The sequence below is a fragment of the Malaya genurostris genome, chromosome 3 (assembly GCF_030247185.1).
Source record: "Malaya genurostris strain Urasoe2022 chromosome 3, Malgen_1.1, whole genome shotgun sequence".
In the NCBI taxonomy this organism is placed as follows: Eukaryota; Metazoa; Arthropoda; class Insecta; order Diptera; family Culicidae; genus Malaya; species Malaya genurostris.
Window position 1 is genome coordinate 73523329 of NC_080572.1, and position 19223 is coordinate 73542551.

A 19223-nucleotide genomic window follows, 5' to 3' on the forward strand; every position below is an offset into this window, starting at 1 on the left:
CTCGGATGCACCACTAAACTCACTGACATTCCGAGTGAACGTTTCAACAATATCCTATATTGAAGTCCCGGGAAGTCTTGATTCACAGCTCTTATTCGAGGAAACTGAAGAAAAATTTGCAATCCTATCGCGTAAAGAATAAAAACTTCCCTATTTTTTATAAATGAAATTACAAAATGAACGAGTGAATAGGATGTAGACAAAACAGTTGATTCATTGCATTGACATTCTAAACAGTTGTTATAAAATCATTTTAAATCACCAAATAAAGGTCAGCAGATTTCACACGCGTCTTGATTCTTTATTATTTCCGATTTATTATTTTAATTGTTTATTAAAATTATTAATTGGTTATATTGGTTGATCTGGGCAGCCGGCTACCGAGAAAAATATTAATTTATTGTTTGAAATATGATTATCAAGTGTATTTTTACTATGTATTCAATATACCGATAGATGTTATCTTTGTTATTAACTTTGTAATATCAACGGATTTGCGCATTAGCTGATTTTTATCATTCAATTTACAATCCTGAAAGACAATCAATAACATGGAAGAAGAAAACATTCCAAATAAAACTTTTCTCCGAAGCTGAAGCTGACACATCACATTGGGTGTTATCTTCTATCGGGTGGTCTTTTGAGCAGTGTCCGCATGTTGGTGAGCTTTGCTGACAACGTGGACGGGTGTGTCCGAAGGACCAGCACTTGAAGCATTGCAATGGGGCTGGGTAATATGGACTTGTTTTGCATCGGATCCATCCGAAATTAATGTGTGAGGGGAGCACTGTACCGGCTATCGTGAGTATTATGGTTGGTGTGTTTTCCTTTTTATCGGCGACGCGTTTAGTTATACGGCGAATGTCGCGAATACCTTGTCCGGATAACCATTGCTTCAACTCTTCATCGGGCATATCTACGACGTCTCTGCATCTCACTACGCATCGGGTCATATTAAGAGTAGGGTGTTCTGTGATTTTGATTTCAGTTTTATCGATGAGTGAGGTTAGGTCTAATAGTTTTTTTTATTTGAGCTTTACTCCGTATCTTGAGGGCATACGTTGTACCTTTATTTTCTGGAAAAGCACCGTCGATTTTCGATCCAACGCAATTTTCTACTGATTTCCTTATCAAGAATGGGTTTTTAGGTAAAACACCCGATATTGCTTCCATGCGAAGCACGTGAATCGGACCGGAAAGGCCGGTTTTGTCCATGTAGTCCGGTAGAAGGGGGCCGGCAAAGCCATTATCGAAGAAATTCGAGCAACTTTCCGTTTGTTCCCCAATGGGGGGAAAAGGATCAAGTGCCTTCGCCATGAGCGGCGAGGCAGAACAGGAGCCTTGATGTATATCGTAGATTTCCGCGGTAAATGAAAGGTTAGAACACAACCTCAATATCGAGCGGGGCACGTGCTAATCGGCACTCCGAGGAGGCCTATCTTTGTGCGTGGTTCGGCAAGTAACGGCAACAACGGGATAATCACCAATTATTCCAAAAAACTAATTATTGAAAAATTTTCCTCCGAATGTCGAGTTGTCGTTTACGCACTATAGAATACGATGAGACAGAAAAACGAAATGTGATGAGCAGCAACGATATATGAACCGATCGCTTTGAGTGTTCAACACGAACCGTAGTACTCAGGATGTTCTCATTGGAAAATAAATTGGATTAGGAATATATGTAAATCCACCCACGAAAAATCTACTATAATATTGTTCGTTGTATCCTCCAGTTAGGTCTGCAATAGTACCCACCCTCCTTTTTTCATCTGACTTTAATTCAAACATTCCACATCCATTAAAATAAAAAATTCTAATCTTTAGGTTTAGATTTAGTTTTCAAGTATTGGCATTACATTCCTTTTGTGGAATTGTATCATTGCATGGCTAGTACTACGATCCTACTGACACTAAAAATCCAGCGCCCTATTCTACTTATAATGTTCTCAGGACGATAAAATAAACATTGGACAAACAAAGAGAACATTAGGAGCACATCACAGAAATAACGAAAGCATCTAAGGAATTTGAAAAGGGATTACCGCACCATTTCATATCAAAACTAGTCAAACTTGTCTTTTCCAAAGACCAAATTCTTAGAAATTAGATACTTTCTGACTAGAAAAATTCAAAAACGATTCCACTTCTTTACTACCTTTACCGAGACCAAGGAAATAAGTCTTCCTGGCTTTTCATGTTACTACCCACACACAGAGAACACTTAACCTCTTCCAGTATTCTAACTGTTGACACAAAGTTACCTACTCTCGTTTTATATGAAAGGAACAGCACTGCAGCATTCCTTCGATAAACTTGTACAATCTATACACTGAAGAATTATGTAAATAAAATTCCGAAATACGCGTATCTGTATCATAACGGTCATAGTTAATTAAAGAGTTTAATGTCGTTTTCGCTTGATGCCAAACCTAACCCAGTTTCCACTCTAACTGCTGTCAATTTGACAATGTCAAACCGTTTGTTTGAAGCCAGTTTTGAACCTAGGTTCAACGTTGTTGAACTGAAAATCGAGTCAGTTTCGAACCCGGTTTTTATATCAGGTTTGCTTGAACCCTCGTTGCTAAGTGCGAAATCAACACGGTTTCATGAAAAGTGTTTGTTTGATGAAACTACCCTGGGTCAGTTACAGTTTTCTCAAGCGAAAACGACATAAGTTATTTTTGTATATTGCTAAGTTATTACCTACTATTAACTTAGCAAATTCAGTTACCTGTAATAGAAATACATTATTTACTTGAGCAAAAGTTAAAAAAAAACACAGCATCGCTATTTCTTTCGAACAGACTTAGAACTTATATACTGATGAAGGTTGCAAATAACAAACCGAAATACTAGTATCTGTATCTGTGACATTAATGGCGAAATAGTAATGATTGTATAGTGCAATTGAACTTGAACTTGAGCGACCACGCCTGGTTGCTACTCCGTTACTAATCGGGATTAGCTGAGATTGTACAGGGAGTTTTCAGATGATCCGACCTGGGACTGGTAAATCATCCTTCAATGTACATCTTCTGGTAATCCCAGAATTCATAAATCAGCACCGGCGCCGGCCAGGCCCGAACGTAGATCGTCTAAGGAATGGGAAGGGAGGTTAGTCCAACACTTGTTGTTACTAGAGGCCGTATATACTACTGCATAAAAATTTTAGTATTGGTAGTATTCGCGCGCGACTCAGTCGCCCTTATTCTGAATAACGACGTATTGGTTTTTCGATCGAATATGGTTCGGTCGAATCCTAGCTACCTTTGATTTTGCTAGCGTATTAGGAATACGAATGAAATACGACCAAAAAAAACGATACGACGTTATTCAGAATAAAGGCGAGTATGTTCCGGTTTCAAGATGCTCGGATGCACCACTAAACTCACTGACATTCCGAGTGAACGTTTCAACAATATCCTATATTGAAGTCCCGGGAAGTCTTGATTCACAGCTCTTATTCGAGGAAACTGAAGAAAAATTTGCAATCCTATCGCGTAAAGAATAAAAACTTCCCTATTTTTTATAAATGAAATTACAAAATGAACGAGTGAATAGGATGTAGACAAAACAGTTGATTCATTGCATTGCCATTCTAAACAGTTGTTATAAAATCATTTTAAATCACCAAATAAAGGTCAGCAGATTTCACACGCGTCTTGATTCTTTATTATTTCCGATTTATTATTTTAATTGTTTATTAAAATTATTAATTGGTTATATTGGTTGATCTGGGCAGCCGGCTACCGAGAAAAATATTAATTTATTGTTTGAAATATGATTATCAAGTGTATTTTTACTATGTATTCAATATACCGATAGATGTTATCTTTGTTATTAACTTTGTAATATCAACGGATTTGCGCATTAGCTGATTTTTATCATTCAATTTACAATCCTGAAAGACAATCAATAACATGGAAGAAGAAAACATTCCAAATAAAACTTTTCTCCGAAGCTAGACGGAAATTGATAGGTTGAATGAAGAGATAATTTAGTAAAATAGAGTAATCAGAAGTAAACATTCAAAATATCTAATAACTGAAAGGAAAAAGAAACTCCTGCAATTGTCGCCTTCTACGACATGGAAGCAGGAACCCAGTGAAACTATTCTTGGTTCATTTTTTCCGCCGGATTCCACACGGCATCTAGGCTGGTACTGTCCGGAGAGAGCTAATGGGTACTATCAACCTCCTAGTGGACCCCAGCCCCTAGTAATGATTGTATAGTGCAATTAAAGTGCATTAATTTTATTTTAAAGCGAATTGATTTAAATTATTCTAAGCCTCTGGCGCTCGATGATTCGGAGTATAAAGTGCTGGATACGGCATTCAGTTGTATGTCGTCACTCTGGGTATAGACAGTCTACTGTAAACTAATTAATCGACAGCTAAGTCTGTTGAAACAGCAGGAATGGTGCTTTTTTATGGTAACTGATAGACATAAAAGCCAAGTGATCACCATTTGATCGTTAAATTGCTAGAAATATTTTTTGTTCATTCTCTCTATTAACTTCTCTGTTCTCCAGGTGGTGTTCGTCGGAAACTTCCTGCGTGTGAATCCGATCTCGATGAAGCTGCTCGCGTATGCAATGGACTACTGGTCCAAGGGCACTCTGAAGGCTCTGTTCCTGGAACACGAGGGTTATTTCGGTGCTATCGGCTGCTTGCTTCAGTTCAACGGGGAACTCAATGCGCACGTTAACAACGAGAGTGAACTGCTGGCCTAGACACTAGAATAAATTAAGTGAGTAAGTAAGTAAGCAACCAGCACTAGCCATTTCGGCATCCTTTCTTTTTCTGCACACGTTCGGCTATACACGGTTTCTAATTGCGTGCAGATAAAAAGTATAAGAGCTTAGAGAATCATAGGAGATCATGAAACATGAGACTTTTACGACTATCTGAACGACAGCGCAAAACAGCAAAATGGCAGCAACTGACACAAACATACATATACTGATAAACAGTAACAAGCTAAGCATACAAACATAAGGAACTAGGATAATTTTTAAGCAATTGATTACGGTACTAGCGAAGCGAATGGTAGATATGTTATGTTTTTTTTCGATTAAGTGTTTGGGCGAGTGAGTCCCAAAGTAACGGACTGTGAAATTGTGTTCGTACATGAGAACAGAAAAATGCTACATTAATAGTAAGTCATTTATTTTAACATTTCTTCGTGTCCTTGGGCAGGTTGTTTGTCTGCGAAATTATGTGAAACAGTTTTCATTTGAATCTTTCCTATATATTCTGTTAGAAAGGTTCGTAACCTTGCAGTTGAAAGACAATTTTAAATAGTTATAAAAAAGATCGGCATGAAATCACTGTCACGGTTCGTTTAGAAAAGTTTTCATGTTTCCATTAGGAATAGGTGTAATAAGTTAACGTTGAGCTGTAAGATTCTGTTTCCATTATTGATCGATAGTACGAACCGTGCACATTATTTATTACATTTTATGTTTTGTCTATTTTACCGGAATCGGAGACACATGTTTAAGGTGTAGGAAACAGATTGTTAAGACTTATCTACGTTATAGTGCAATCAAAGATTAAGGCAAGTAATTCCAGATGTCAGAAATCAGTGGGGGATACATAAGGGAATAAATCTACCTTTATCAAATCTATCAAATTGTAACACTACGCACCGGACTTATTGAATGATGGCATTTGCAGTTTTCGGAAGTATTAAAAAATGTTTCGAACAAAACGGTAGCTAGGAAGTTAAACAAAAAAAAACTTGCTTGCTTTATATTGAGTAAATTTATCATTATTCATTTGTTTTGTTGGGTTCTTTATTTTCGTACTAGTATAGATTTCAAATAAATCCAAATGTTTCAATAAGTTTCTTTTCTTATATAGATGTAAAAGCCACTAAAAGTTTTAATTTAATCATATTGTCTATTTGTTTGTAATTTTTATATGATTTCAAATAACATGACATGGAAACCTTGGAAAAAAAAAATATGTTCAATTCATTGAATGAGGCAAATGTCATTATTATTACGATATGATATCACATCCTTGGTGAAATAAAGCAGCTAGGCATGAATTTGAAAACAGAATGAATCCTTCAATCAACCTTCATTACGTAGGTTTAGAAATAAATAGCAGTCGTATTTTGCAGTTCCTATATGTAACCCAGCCATATACTACTAGTTGTTTGGTTTTTGTTTACACGTCCAAGTATCTAATCTTGAATATAAGCAAAGAACACGAAACGTAGTTATTTAACTTCATATTTTTCGGATGGTATATGAGATGTTTTTTTCGAAAATTATACAGATCTTATGTTTCCAAATTGGATATCAACACATTATATTAAAAGTGTATTGAATATTCAAGAGTTTTAGCAACGTTTGCGCCATCTTTCTTGTACACTTTTGTGCATTCTTTTTTCCAATCATTGTCGTTTTTTAAGGCCATAGTTCAGGCCCGTGCGCAGGGGGGGTTTAGGGGGTTTTAGGTACATTGAACAATAGAGTACTTATTATATAAAAATGCAAAATAACTTGACAATTCATACTTCGTTCTCAGAATTTGTTTTAGGATCAATTTTGTGGATGACACACTATTCTTTCAAATTTTTGCGCCTTCCCCTCCCTGCAACCTCCCAATTGTTTCCTGATCCACCTGCGGCTTGGATTTTTGAAGCACTTCTTGTTTGGAAACCACCTCAAAAAACCGCTTGACAGATTGTACCGATTTGCACATGTGGAAATTACACTCTAAACTAGTTTTTGCCAAAATTTCATAAAAAACCATTTTAAACATCACGTTTATATTACACTGCGGAATACAACACTGCTTCAGTAGAGATTTCACAGAACTCGTTTTGGCTTTAATAAACCGATTACTGCTTCCATTCGAACTTTCACCGCTGTTGAGGATCTTTTCGAGTTTGGTGAATTATCTAGTCATTTCGTGAAAAAACTGAAACGAACTACTGTGATTTGAATTTTAAGATATTATTTTATTAGCGACATTTGTAATACAAGCTTTAGGTTTCGTTGTAATTTATTACTCGCGTTTATGTTTTTGAAAGGATAATGGTTTTTGCATCCGTTTGAGAATGACAAACGAACAGTTCAACTCAAATGGGTTTTTCCTACTCTAATTTGAAGATTTAAATCTTGTATCCGATGGAGACAATAATAGTAAATGAATTAATAAATAACATTTTACCTATCCAAAACAATGTTATAGACAAAAGAAAGTGTTGCATTTTTTCGAGTACAGTCTTTAATTATCGTCGGGTACATAAATGCATAAACTAATGAGCATTTGAAATGCTTTTCCTTGTTTCGTTGATCGGGAAATAATGCCAAACGCAATGTCTCCAGAACTAAGCACCTTGCGTTTCCTTCCAATAGGACCTGGGGTATCTCCACATGAATGTTTACTGTGGATATTCGATATTCCGACTGTCCACACAATAAAAAAGGCGGGTGGGTAATGTTACAAACATAACTGGAGAACACACTCCTTTCACACTTCTGAATATACATAATCGTTCGTAATAGTTGATTGTGTACATTTTGCAACAACTTTGGGTCATCAGTTTACCATTTTAACATGAGCCTCACTTTTGAGAAGGGACTAAGAAAAAATCCCTTGAAAATGTTCAATAATATATCTCGGTTAATTTTTCAAAAGGGCGTATAATCAAGTGACAGTTTCTCTTTGTTTACTTTCTCTTCTATTATTTACCAAGCGGTTTCCACGTTTATCACTCAACTCTTTGCATGAAATGATACCCGAAACTTTCGACTTTCAAACAGAATAGTGATATCAAAGAAAATCTTTTTAATCACATCACAATAATCGAAAGAGAGAGAGAGAGAGTGATTGAAGAGAAACTGTCACTTGCTTTTACACCCTAATGAAAAATTAACCGAGATATATCCCATAAACGGTGGGTCCGATCGATTTATTATCTTCTGTAATGTTTTAGGTAATTACAAGGATTTAATTTAATTTAAAAAAATTAGTACTATTAAAAACATTTTTTTTTTTTAATTTAAAAATAACACTTAAACTCACATATCTAAAAAAGTATTTTTGATTCTTCTAATTTTTTTTGGTATGTTGTCTAAAAGAAAATACTGTCAAATTTTTAGAATAGAGAAATAATATTTGAAAAAGTTACATGTTTTCAAAGTAATGAAAGTTTATGGAAATAATGATTTTTTTTATTGTTCAACAAAGTTTTAGAAAAGAACGCTAAATTTCCAATAAAAAAATGTAAATTAAAATTTGGTTATACGGGAAATGATTATTTCTGTAACGAATTTTGGTTGATCTTTAAATCTTGTTAACATATAAGCAAATTTTCTTGAAACAGTAGATAAATTGAACATTTAGGGTTTTGTTGGTTTGTGCAGAAAGCACATATTTTGTTTCAATTTTTTCCGCGTTTCGCCTTCGGCTCATCAGTGTTTAAAGTAGTTCAAATTGAGCTGCCATCTTCGCCTAGCAGTTCGATTTGAACCGCTAAGCAGACGCAAAGTTTGCCCTATTTATGCAACACTTTAGTGATATTGCACAGATGCAATATTATTTCTTTTTCTCTTTTTATTTCAAGTAGACAAATTGTTTAGCATAAGCTATGATATTAGGAATGTATAAAATATATGAGAAAGGCAATATATATTTTTCGTAAAGAATCAGAAACCATGTTTCCCAATTTTCTTATATAAACATACCCGATATTTTCTTTTGGAAAGCCTGTTTCCTATCTTATAAAAATGTACCTGTTGGTTATTATACCTACCCATGTTTGTATATAAAACAATCTGGTACTGCGAATAAACAAGCTAATGAGAAACAAGTGACATGCATGTGACAATCAAGTTACAATAAGAAATAGCTCAGAATTGAAGAATGAAGTACAAAATGATTAACTTTTTCTACAGGGATTACGTAAACGTGTTTTCTAAAAAGTATTCCAAAAATTGCGGAATCTCACAGAAAGTAATATTGCCAAATTAGTTGAACTAGATATACTTAAAAAATTTGCTTAACCAAAAATTTAAAATTGGCGATTCATGTCGTTCGGAGTTGAACATACGAACTGCTCTATCTAGTAGGGATGACTTATCGAGTAGTGAAGAGGAAGATGCTTGTATGAATGTTCAGAGTCAGGTAACAATACAAGCAACAACTGAAACAGCAAAATTGTCAACAAATTCCAACATGGTTGTTCTTAGTCAGGAAACATTAGAAGCGACGTTTTCAATGAACCAATCACGAATATATCCGTTTTTATGAAGGAAGAATCCACAAGTCGCATGAGATAATTGAGTTTCTCAAAGAAAAGTTCTCCAGTGAATGTATGACAAGGGTTGAACAATTTCAACCCTTATTTGTACTGCTTGAGTCATAGACAGAAAATAAAGAAAGAAGTTAATACGACGATATAAACGGTAACGGAAGCAAAAGGATTACTGAATGAGAGCGGTGTGCATCCTACTATTGGATCGAGAGCAACCAGTAGACTAGATGAAAATATTAAGGACACCGTTATGCAATTTTACGAGGATGATGAAACCAGCCGACCAATGCCTGGCCAATGTGATCGTGTAACAATTAGGAAGAACGGAAAGCGCCAAGATGTTCAAAAAAGGCTAGTGATCCTTTGCGAGAAGCCATGCACCTCATCATCCATAGCTTAAAAAAATCTGGTTTATCTAATCTATTGAAAGTGTATACAAATAGTTTGACATGTGAAAATATAACAGCAGAATGTTTTACACGTCAATGTGAAAATTGCATAGATTCGCCCTTATTGGAAATAAGTTTGTTAGAAGAAATGGATGAAAAATATATTGATGGAATTATTTTTGAACAATGGGTCACAACTGACAGATGCAATATATAAACGTTTGTAAAACAGAGGGAGAAGTTTGATTCCTATTTTATTTAAAAGTTTTAAAAAATAATATTACAGAAACAGAGCAGTCCACTTTTTTGAAAAATACAAAAAATAACTTGCAGGTAGGAGCTTTGTTTAACTTTTTTTTTAGAAAACTACACTTGTACTGCAAGATGAAGTTTAAAGTCACCACTGGAATGCGCAACAAGCCATTTTTCATCCTTTTGAGATTTATTTCAAGCGAAACGGCTAGCCAATCATTTAAGTTTTGTATTTATTTTCAAACATTTGCGTCAAGATTCTATATCTGTTAACATGTTTATCTCAAAAATGATTGATTTTATATTACAAGAAAAACAGTTGCACGTGAACAGAATTCATTACATGTCCGATGGAGGTGCATCACAATCTTCTATCCTCTATCTTCTATCTATATATATAAAAATGCAGAGATCATTCTTTGTAATCGCATCATGTAAGAACAGATGGACGGATTGAGATGCTTTTTTTTTGTTTGATCAGTTTTTACCCCCACCGGGTTCGTACATCAAAAAAATGAGGAAAAGTGGGAAAAACTTATAAAGTTATTTTGTATGGACAATGGAATTTTCCACTGAAAAAGTCGCCTATGATTGCTAGATCTACAATCGAGTTGCATAAGTGTTTGGCCGTCGAAAGAAAGGAATACTAGATCGTTGAAAGAATGTTTTGGCGCGCAACGAGTTGTGTGCGTGTGAAAACTTGATTCATGTGGTTCTTCATTTCGAGCCACGTGCTTAATTGGGTATCTAAATTATTGCTTGCCAAATGACTCAATGACGGAATGCATATGACTTGTTCTAGAAGACCGTTGTTGGCAGGAGAAAATGGTCTGATGTCATTTACCAGTTCATTGGTCATCGCGGGCGCGAGTTTAATAAATCAGAAAATTTTTGAATGAATCAATAAAAAGATTGTGCTGTAGAAGCGCTAAGGTCACACTAAAAAATTATCCTTGCGTTTTTCTTTCTAATAATTTAGATTGGACTAAGCGCACAATTCTGTGAAGAATGTTCAAATTGGTATAATATGAAATTAAAATTTTAGCGTAGTCTCTCTAAGCAACCAAAAATTCCGAAGTACCTGAAAAGTATCCACTTTATTAGAGCTCTAAAGTACGCGTAGCACTTTATGGCAACTTGAACATACAGAACAAGTTCCGAGAAAACTTCCTCGCTGCATAAAATCTGTACAAAGAACTGCTTCAAAGTTTTTTCTGCTGCGTCGGGTGAACATTCAAGTATTCCTTAAAAACGGACTATTCAGAATGCTTTGTATGCTGCTTAAGGGGAGGTAGGATTTAAATGATGCAAAAAATAATTATATTTGAGAATTTTTTTTTCAGAATTATCGTGCATCAAAATAAATTCAAATGTTTTGCTTGATAAAAAATATTATTCGAACAACATTTTGTAATTTTTTCGTGGAAAACTATTGAGAAATAAGCGAAAAGTACGATTTTTAACGAAAAAATCCACTATTTTGCAGCAGTAAAACCTCCCAAAAATAACAAAAAACGAAAAGGAAAACGTTGGGGTCTGGTTTTTCATATATAGAAAATGTGTGCAAAATTTGGAAAAAATTGGTGCAGTAGTTTTTGAATGACCATGGACACGAATTTTCAAAACCTGCTTTCGAGAAAAACGCGTTTAAAGTTTTATGTCTATAAAATCGAAGGAAACAATTTATTACTCTAGGGATCCCGTAGGGTCTAACATTTTCCAAAAATCATGATTTTTCTTTTATAATTTGTTATAATGAAACATATCAAGAATGTTTTGTAAAGTTTTTATGTCAATCGAAGCAGAAATAATGGACCTGTGCGCCGAACTCTCACTTCTTCGCAGTATGAAATAAGCATACATTTTTGGTGATATTTCGTTTTGAGCTAAAGCGAATGTGGATCGAATTCCGTTGATTGTAGGTTAAGTAATCAGAAAAATAATGAAGAGAAACATTAACCGTTTAGTCGTTTGACAATTCTGCTGTCCGAAAACATAAATTCGAACAAATAATTTGTGGGCGAGACGAAGTTCGACGGGTCAGCTAGTCTATATATATATATAAAAATGCAGAGATCATTCTTTGTAATCGCATCACGTAAGAACGGATGGACGAATTGAGATGCTTTTTTTTTGTTTGATCAGTTTTTACCCCCACCGGGTTCGTACATCAAAAAAATTAGGAAAACTTACCGGAAAAGTGGGAAAACCAAAAAAGTTATTTTGTATGGACAATGGGATTTTCCACTGAAAAAGTCGCCAATGATTGCTAGATCTACGATTGATGTTTGGCGCACAACGAGTTCCAACGAGTGTTTGGCCGTCGAAGAAAAGATGCTAGATCATTGAAAAAATCGTTTGGCGCGCTACGAGTTGTTTTGTGTGAAGATTTCACATGCATACTTGATGTGATGTGATTCGTCATTACGTCGAACCACGTGCTTAATTGGGTATCAAAATTGTTGCTTGAGAAAAAGTTCTGATATCATTTACCAGATGATGAATTGTGTTCAATGGAGTCAGATAAATAGTATTGGTCATCATGGGGGCAAGATTACCAAATCAGACATTTTTTCAATGAATAAATGAAAAGATTGTACTGTAGAAGCTCTAAGGTCAAACTAAGAGATTTCCCTAGCCTTTTTTTCTTTCTAATGATTTAGACTAAGCGACTTATACTAAGCGCACACAGTAAGTGACTATTAGATATCAATGTTCAAGATGATTACCATAAAGAATATTGAGACTGTCATTTCATATTGCATATTCTGTGAAGAATGATCGAACTGGTAAGATTATTAAATAAAATTTAAGCGTCGTTTCCAAGCAATCAAAAGTTTCGCAGTACCTGAAAATATTAGATCTCTAAAGTACGCATGGTACGCTTTTTGATAATTTGAACGTACAGAACAGATTCTGAAAAAACTTTCTCGCTGCTTAAAAACTGTACACACCTAATTATTTTTTTTTACGGATGTCGGTACAGTTTTACTGACTTTCAAACAGTTGAAAATAAAACAGTTGAAGAAGGCTTTTTGAATATATTCACTCAATGAAAAGTTACCGCCAGGAATTAGTGCATTTGTGCACAGCAATCAATTTGCACCATTATTTTTTGCTCCACAAATCTAGAAATTTTCACAGATTTTCGTCCGAAAATGATGTTATTTGACAGATCTGTATTTCTGCTGAATATTTTAGTTATGTTTACTGAAATTCTTCATTATTTTTTATTAATTTTCCGAATATTGGTAAAACGTCGTCAACTGAGTTCGTCAAGAGAAATGACTTTTCAGAGTTCACAGACCGTGTCAGTAAATGTATCGTAACTTTTACATAAGATTTTCCGATATTCAGTAGTTCCGTAGATAGATGACCGTAAGTTGAATAAATTTTAAGTATCTTTCAGTAAGTATCGTTGCCGCAAAAACTATTACCGAACACAAAAATAGATTTTTTTGTGTATAAGAAACTGCTTCAAAGTTTGTTGTTCTGTCGGGCGAACATTAACGTATGAGTACCTGTTCCTAAAAAACGGACTGTTCAGAATAGAAATCTGTGAATTTGTTCAATTTTTGCTTAACAGAAGAATTTCACACTAATTTTTTGTGATATTTCCTGTTTTGGGCTAAAGCGAATGTGTGCCGAATTTCGTTGATAGTAGGTTAAGTAGTTAGAAAGATAATGGAGAAAAACGTTAACAACATAGTCATAGGTTGACAATTCTGCTATCCATAACCATAAATTCGAACAATTAATTTTTGGGCGAGACGAAGTTCGACGGGTCAGCTAGTATAAAATAAAAATAGAATGAATTTTTCCAGTCTTTTCCAATATAATAATAACTAGAATATAGATGTTGGCTACAAGGGTAAGTCTTGCTGAGGAACGTGAACATGCCATTCAAATGCAAAGGAATTATTCGATTGGGCTCGAAAGCGAAAGGAGGAACAACTAACACGAATTTTCTTATAATGTTCAAGAAACATCTTTTTGTTTGGACCATGATTATTTTAATTTGTGTAAAATTTACATTTCTACTCTAATCATCTTGTATCTCCTAAACCACAAGTCGAATCTGACTAAAATCATGAAATTTTTATGGGATCTTTCGTTTGCATCTTAGATGAAAAAAATCGAGTCAGCCTTCAACGACAAAAATGAGTAACATAATTTCAATTTCGTCTCTTATATCATCCTGTAGCTCCGGAACCAGAAGTCGAATCCAAATGAAATTCAGAAACCTTATATGGTAGCAAAAGATTTCATATGAATCTACGTTTGTAGAAAACGGTTGTACCATCTCCGAGACAATTGAGTGAAATAGCAACGAAGACCATCCCGTTCATACGCACAGAGGTGTAGATACACAGAGGTGCGAGCGCATAGAAGTGACGAGTTACAGAGGTGCCATCGCATAAAGGTGCGAAGACGAAGGAGTGCAAAGACACAGAGGTGATAAAGCAACCCAGTGCTGATCTTACAGGTACCAGAATTTGTACGCTGCGTATGATCGAAAGAGATGACATATATCGTGTGGTGCTACACTGCAAGAATCACATTTGATCGACACCAAGAGCAATAGCACTGTACCTGGGGTCAGGTACAGGCATCACACCAAGTTCTGTGGTGACCACAACGACGGCAGAGCAACTGAGATAGCAGAAAACGACAGAAGACTGCCAATTGGAAATCGTTGGATGAGCTTCACGTCGTTCTTTACGATAGATAAACAGAGACAACAGTAACAAGGTAGATTCAATTTAATTTAATTTTTTTATTTTTCTCATAACTTAAATTTTTATAACTATACATAAGTTTTCATTTTGATATTATTAATTTACAAAAAAAAAACAGTTAATGTAATGGATGATCTTATGGAAGATCATCCGAATCCGATTCCGGATACTAGTAAAATCTTAAATACTCGAAGGGCTAAACATTATCCAGAGGGTACCACTGGGCCATGGATAGTCTATTTTCAAAAAAAGAGAATGTATTAAATTTGATGCAAATTACAAAGGAATTGACATCACATTTTTCAAAAGTTGTAGAAATCTCTAAAGTTAATAGAGATAAAATTCGAGTCGCTGTTAACGATTTGAAACAGGCAAACGATATTGTAACCTGTAAATTATTTGCTGTTGAATATAGAGTTTACATTCCATCGAAAGAGGTGGAAATTGACGGAGTTGTCACTGAAGCTAGTCTGACAGCCGATGATTTACTTAAAAATGGAGTTGGTCGTTTCAAAAGCTCCATGCTTGAGGAAGTTAAGATACTCGAGTGCAAGTAATTGTACTCAGTATCTATTGTCGATGGACTCAAGTCTTATCGTCCCTCAGATTCGTTTCGCGTATCATTTGCCGGATCTGGTTGCCTAGCCATCGATAAAATTCGTCTTCCTGTTCGGCTTTTCGTACCGCATGTTATGAATTGCACGAACAGTAACAAATTCGGACATACAGCTGCTTATTGTAGTAATAAATCTAAATGTAAAATGTCAAGGGCCTTATAAGGATAATTTTTGCGATAAAAATATTGAAAATGTGTTTATTGTGGGTAGAGTCCTCATGATCTTTCAGTATGCGCTGCATTTAGGATGCGTAAAGATAAAATAAAGCTGTCTTTGAAAGCACCTTTGGAAATCGAAAACGGATATTCAAATCTTGCGGAGCCAGAGGAATCTGGAAATAGTGAAGATACCTCGTTTGTCACTCCTCAAGGGTCTGTTAAGAGGAGATTACCAAACCACAATTTTCCAAAAAAGGCACCTAAAATTACACCTTCAAAAAAGCCAAATTTAAAAGCAAAAACTGTGCCTTCTGGTTTGTCAAATTCACAAACCAATCCAGGAACTAGCACAAGAAGAGACAATAAGCCAGAGGGCTCCGTTTTACAGCCACCATCAGGATTACTGAAGTTTTCGGAAAACATTCAATAGCATTCAGGGCGACGAGGAGACCTTTCATTTGGGACTGGTTTGATCGGTCCAGTCATATCTGAAATCTCGATCTCTATGTTGGCAACACACATACACACACATACACACATACACACACACGGACATTTGCTCAGTTCTTCGAGTTGAATCGATTGGTATATGACACTTGACTGCAACGGGTTGCAACTAAAATTTTGGAATTTTTTCGAGTATGTATGTGTTAGCTCTCTCTCTCTCCTCTTTCTGCTACTATTTTCTGTTTGCTTATGCTTGCTCAGTTTTGCTCAAAATGCCGTCGAAACAAGAAGTATTTCGCGAGCGCGTTGTACAGTTCTATGAACTGCACAAAAATCTCAGGCACAAAATATACGGTACAACATTTTAAAAGCGAAAATGTTGCGGTTCGACTCTTCACCATATCCTAAGATCCCCAACAACTGCTCGCAAGAAAGTAAGTGGAAGACCAGCCAAAATTATGGACGCAAAAGGACTTCGTTCTCTTTCTCGTGCCTTTAACAACAAGGATTCACTGAGGCAACGGGATGCCTCAAAAAAGTTTAACTGTTCGCACCAGTACATCTGCAAAACATTGAAAAGAGTCGGAATAAAGTGCCGAAAGAAGACACGAGCCCCGGAATATACTGACGCGCAGATTTCAACGCTGAAATTCCAATGTCGCTGGTTAATCAAAAATTGTTCCGGAAAAATTTTTGTTTTTTACGACGAAAATTATTTCCCTCTTTCGAAGACGTAGATTCCCGGAAACGATCAATACTATTCAACGGATAGTTCTATTGCACCTCCGAACATAAAATATTAGTTTAAACCTAAATTTGAACAGAAAGTGATGCTGTACATTGCCATTTCCGAGAAAGGTATTTCTAAGCCATGGTTCAAGCCCTCTGGGTTGGCAATCAATTAAGATGTGTACCAGAACGAATGTTTGAAGAAAATCTGTCAAAACTCAAAAATTTATCTGGATTTGTCTGGGTCTACTATATACAACGGCTTCATTTTCAGTGAACAACAAAAAAAAGGTCTCCCCACCTATTGTATAGAGGCCAAAACCGTAAAAATCTAGCGAGATCTGAAAAAATCTAGGAAAATTTGGAAAATCTGACAAAAGATCTGGTTAGTTTGAGTGTCTGGTGAAAGGAGAAAAGACAAATCTGGCAACGCTGCATGGACCTAAGCATTAATTTTTCTGACAGCTCACTTACAACCACAAATGCACATTTGTCATTTTGAAGTTAGTTTGTTTTCATCACGAGACACCTTACACGCTCTTCGAACATAACTCATGGTTTTAGTTGTGATTACTCAAATTCATAAACTGGAACAATATGTCAAAATTTGAGTATGGATTATAGTAAAATAAACTCGTTGCCATGAGTTCTTTCGCATTTATTCATACATTAGAGTAAGCGTTGAGTTTTTAAACATTTGAGTGAAAAAAATACTTCTTGCAGTTCAGTGCGTTTTCATTCTCGGAATATTCTTATCGAAATAAAGAATGCAAGAATACGTCGTTTTCCATTGCCGTTTCTAGATCCTGTTTTGAAAACATGAATCAACGTCAATCATAGATGTTTTGTGGTTTCAATTGTGCTTAGTGAAAAGCGCAACATATCAAAATAATTCAATTTAGACTCCAAACCGTTCAAAAGGAAACGGTTTTGATCACTATTTTGCGCATTCAAAAGAAAGAAGAATTACTTTGTATATGAAAATTAACGAAATTTCGTCCCTTAACGCAAAAATGAGTAGAAAGGTTGTAACTCAAGTTTAGAGTATGTGCACTTTTTCTGAATGTGAGTGATGTGTCACTTAATTTTGAGTTATGTTCAATGAGAGTGTACATCAAACAGTTTTAAGTACGATTCAGACGATCAGTCAATTTCCGTCAGTGTTAACGGGACTTCGCCTTTAGTTTTGATTAGTTTAAAGCTTTCAACAGTGAAACGAATACTCATTTCGGACGTAAAAACGTTCTGTAAGGTTGACATAGTGTTTTAATAAGCGTTACACACAGCTTCTTTCCATTACCATTCCTTGCTTGTGACGGTCGCCTGATATAGCGTGGGAATCGTACTTTAGCCGGATAATATATCGATAGTCCCACCACAAAAGGGCCTAACTGTAAATGAGAGCCTCTCTTTGTTTGCTTTCTCTTTTGATTATTACGGAGTCATTACTGCAATTTCTTGAAAGTTTCCAATATAAATCGAAAGCTTGTGGTTTTAACATGAAAATTTTGCGAAGAGTGAGGTGTCAAACATAAAATCAAGTAAATCGTGAAAGAAAAAGTAAAAAGTAAACAAAGAGAAACTGAAGACAAACACGAGAAAAGGTCGTAAGTGCAAATGACAGTTTCTCTTTGTTTACTTTCTCTTTCGAGTATTACGGTCCAATCAGTAATCTTTCCATCTAACACTTCACATAGGATAATAGTAAAAACCATCAACTTCCGATATGCACTGTAGAATTTGTTGGAAATAACTGGAATTTGCCGTAATTATTGAAAGAGAAAGTAAACCAAAAGAAACTGTCATTTGCACTTGGGACCTTTGCTAATGTTCATCGAGAACTGTCATTTGCAGTTAGGCCCTTTTGTCGTGGGACTATCGATATGATTTTTGTTTTCATCACGAAACGCCATCTCTTTTATTATCAATAATTTGCCACAAGGGTATAGAAAGCTCTACTGCAGAAAATATCAAATTGATCGGACCGACCCACTGTTTCTGAAATATATATCATTGAAAATTTTCAAGGGATTTTTGCTTACTCCCTTCGCAAAAGTAAGGCTAGGGTAAAATGGCAAATTGATGATGCGAATTGTATCTTTTGACCATAAAGAACATGCACTATATCACTATACGGAAGTAAGACGTATTTCTGTTAAATTTCTTCGATATACCCAACCCTATCAGGATAACAAAAATAACAGTGTCGTCGAATCGAAACATATCATATGCTGGAAGGGGAGCACAACTTGAGAATGCCGGCAGAGAGTCCTTGAAATCGAATAGGCGTCGCGCGTGCTAACACTGCCTCTTCATTGACAGCGAGCTGTGAGAGTAGTGTCGAGTATGCGACAGAGAGACTCAATTTTTCTCTTCTAGCTCTGCAATCTCCGTGTTTTGTACTGCAGCGGCTGACGCTCAATGGGTCTCTTCTATGTGTATGGTTTACGGTTGCTCCATCCTCGCTAACTAAACCCGGAATGGGGAGGGGAGCCTGTTTTTCTCTGAGTTTTTCATCTATCGCATCGCATCCAATCCATTCCCGTGACGTGCCGTGAGACGTGACCGCGAAGGCAATATTTAGGTACGCACAGCTCAGTGCCGGCCGCGCCA

The 19223-nt window shown here is 35.7% G+C and overlaps 1 protein-coding gene across 1 annotated transcript in view; it reads left to right on the forward strand.

The window, feature by feature from the left end:
* The window catches only part of LOC131439549 (pantothenate kinase 3), a 69148-nt gene extending 63207 nt beyond the window's left edge, over positions 1 to 5941 (forward strand). The window contains exon 6 of the mRNA XM_058610701.1: positions 4535 to 5941. Coding sequence (XP_058466684.1) covers positions 4535 to 4735 — 201 coding nt within the window. The 3' untranslated portion in view covers positions 4736 to 5941. The remainder of the gene's footprint in view (positions 1 to 4534) is intronic.
* Positions 5942 to 19223: the final 13282 nt, after the last annotated feature.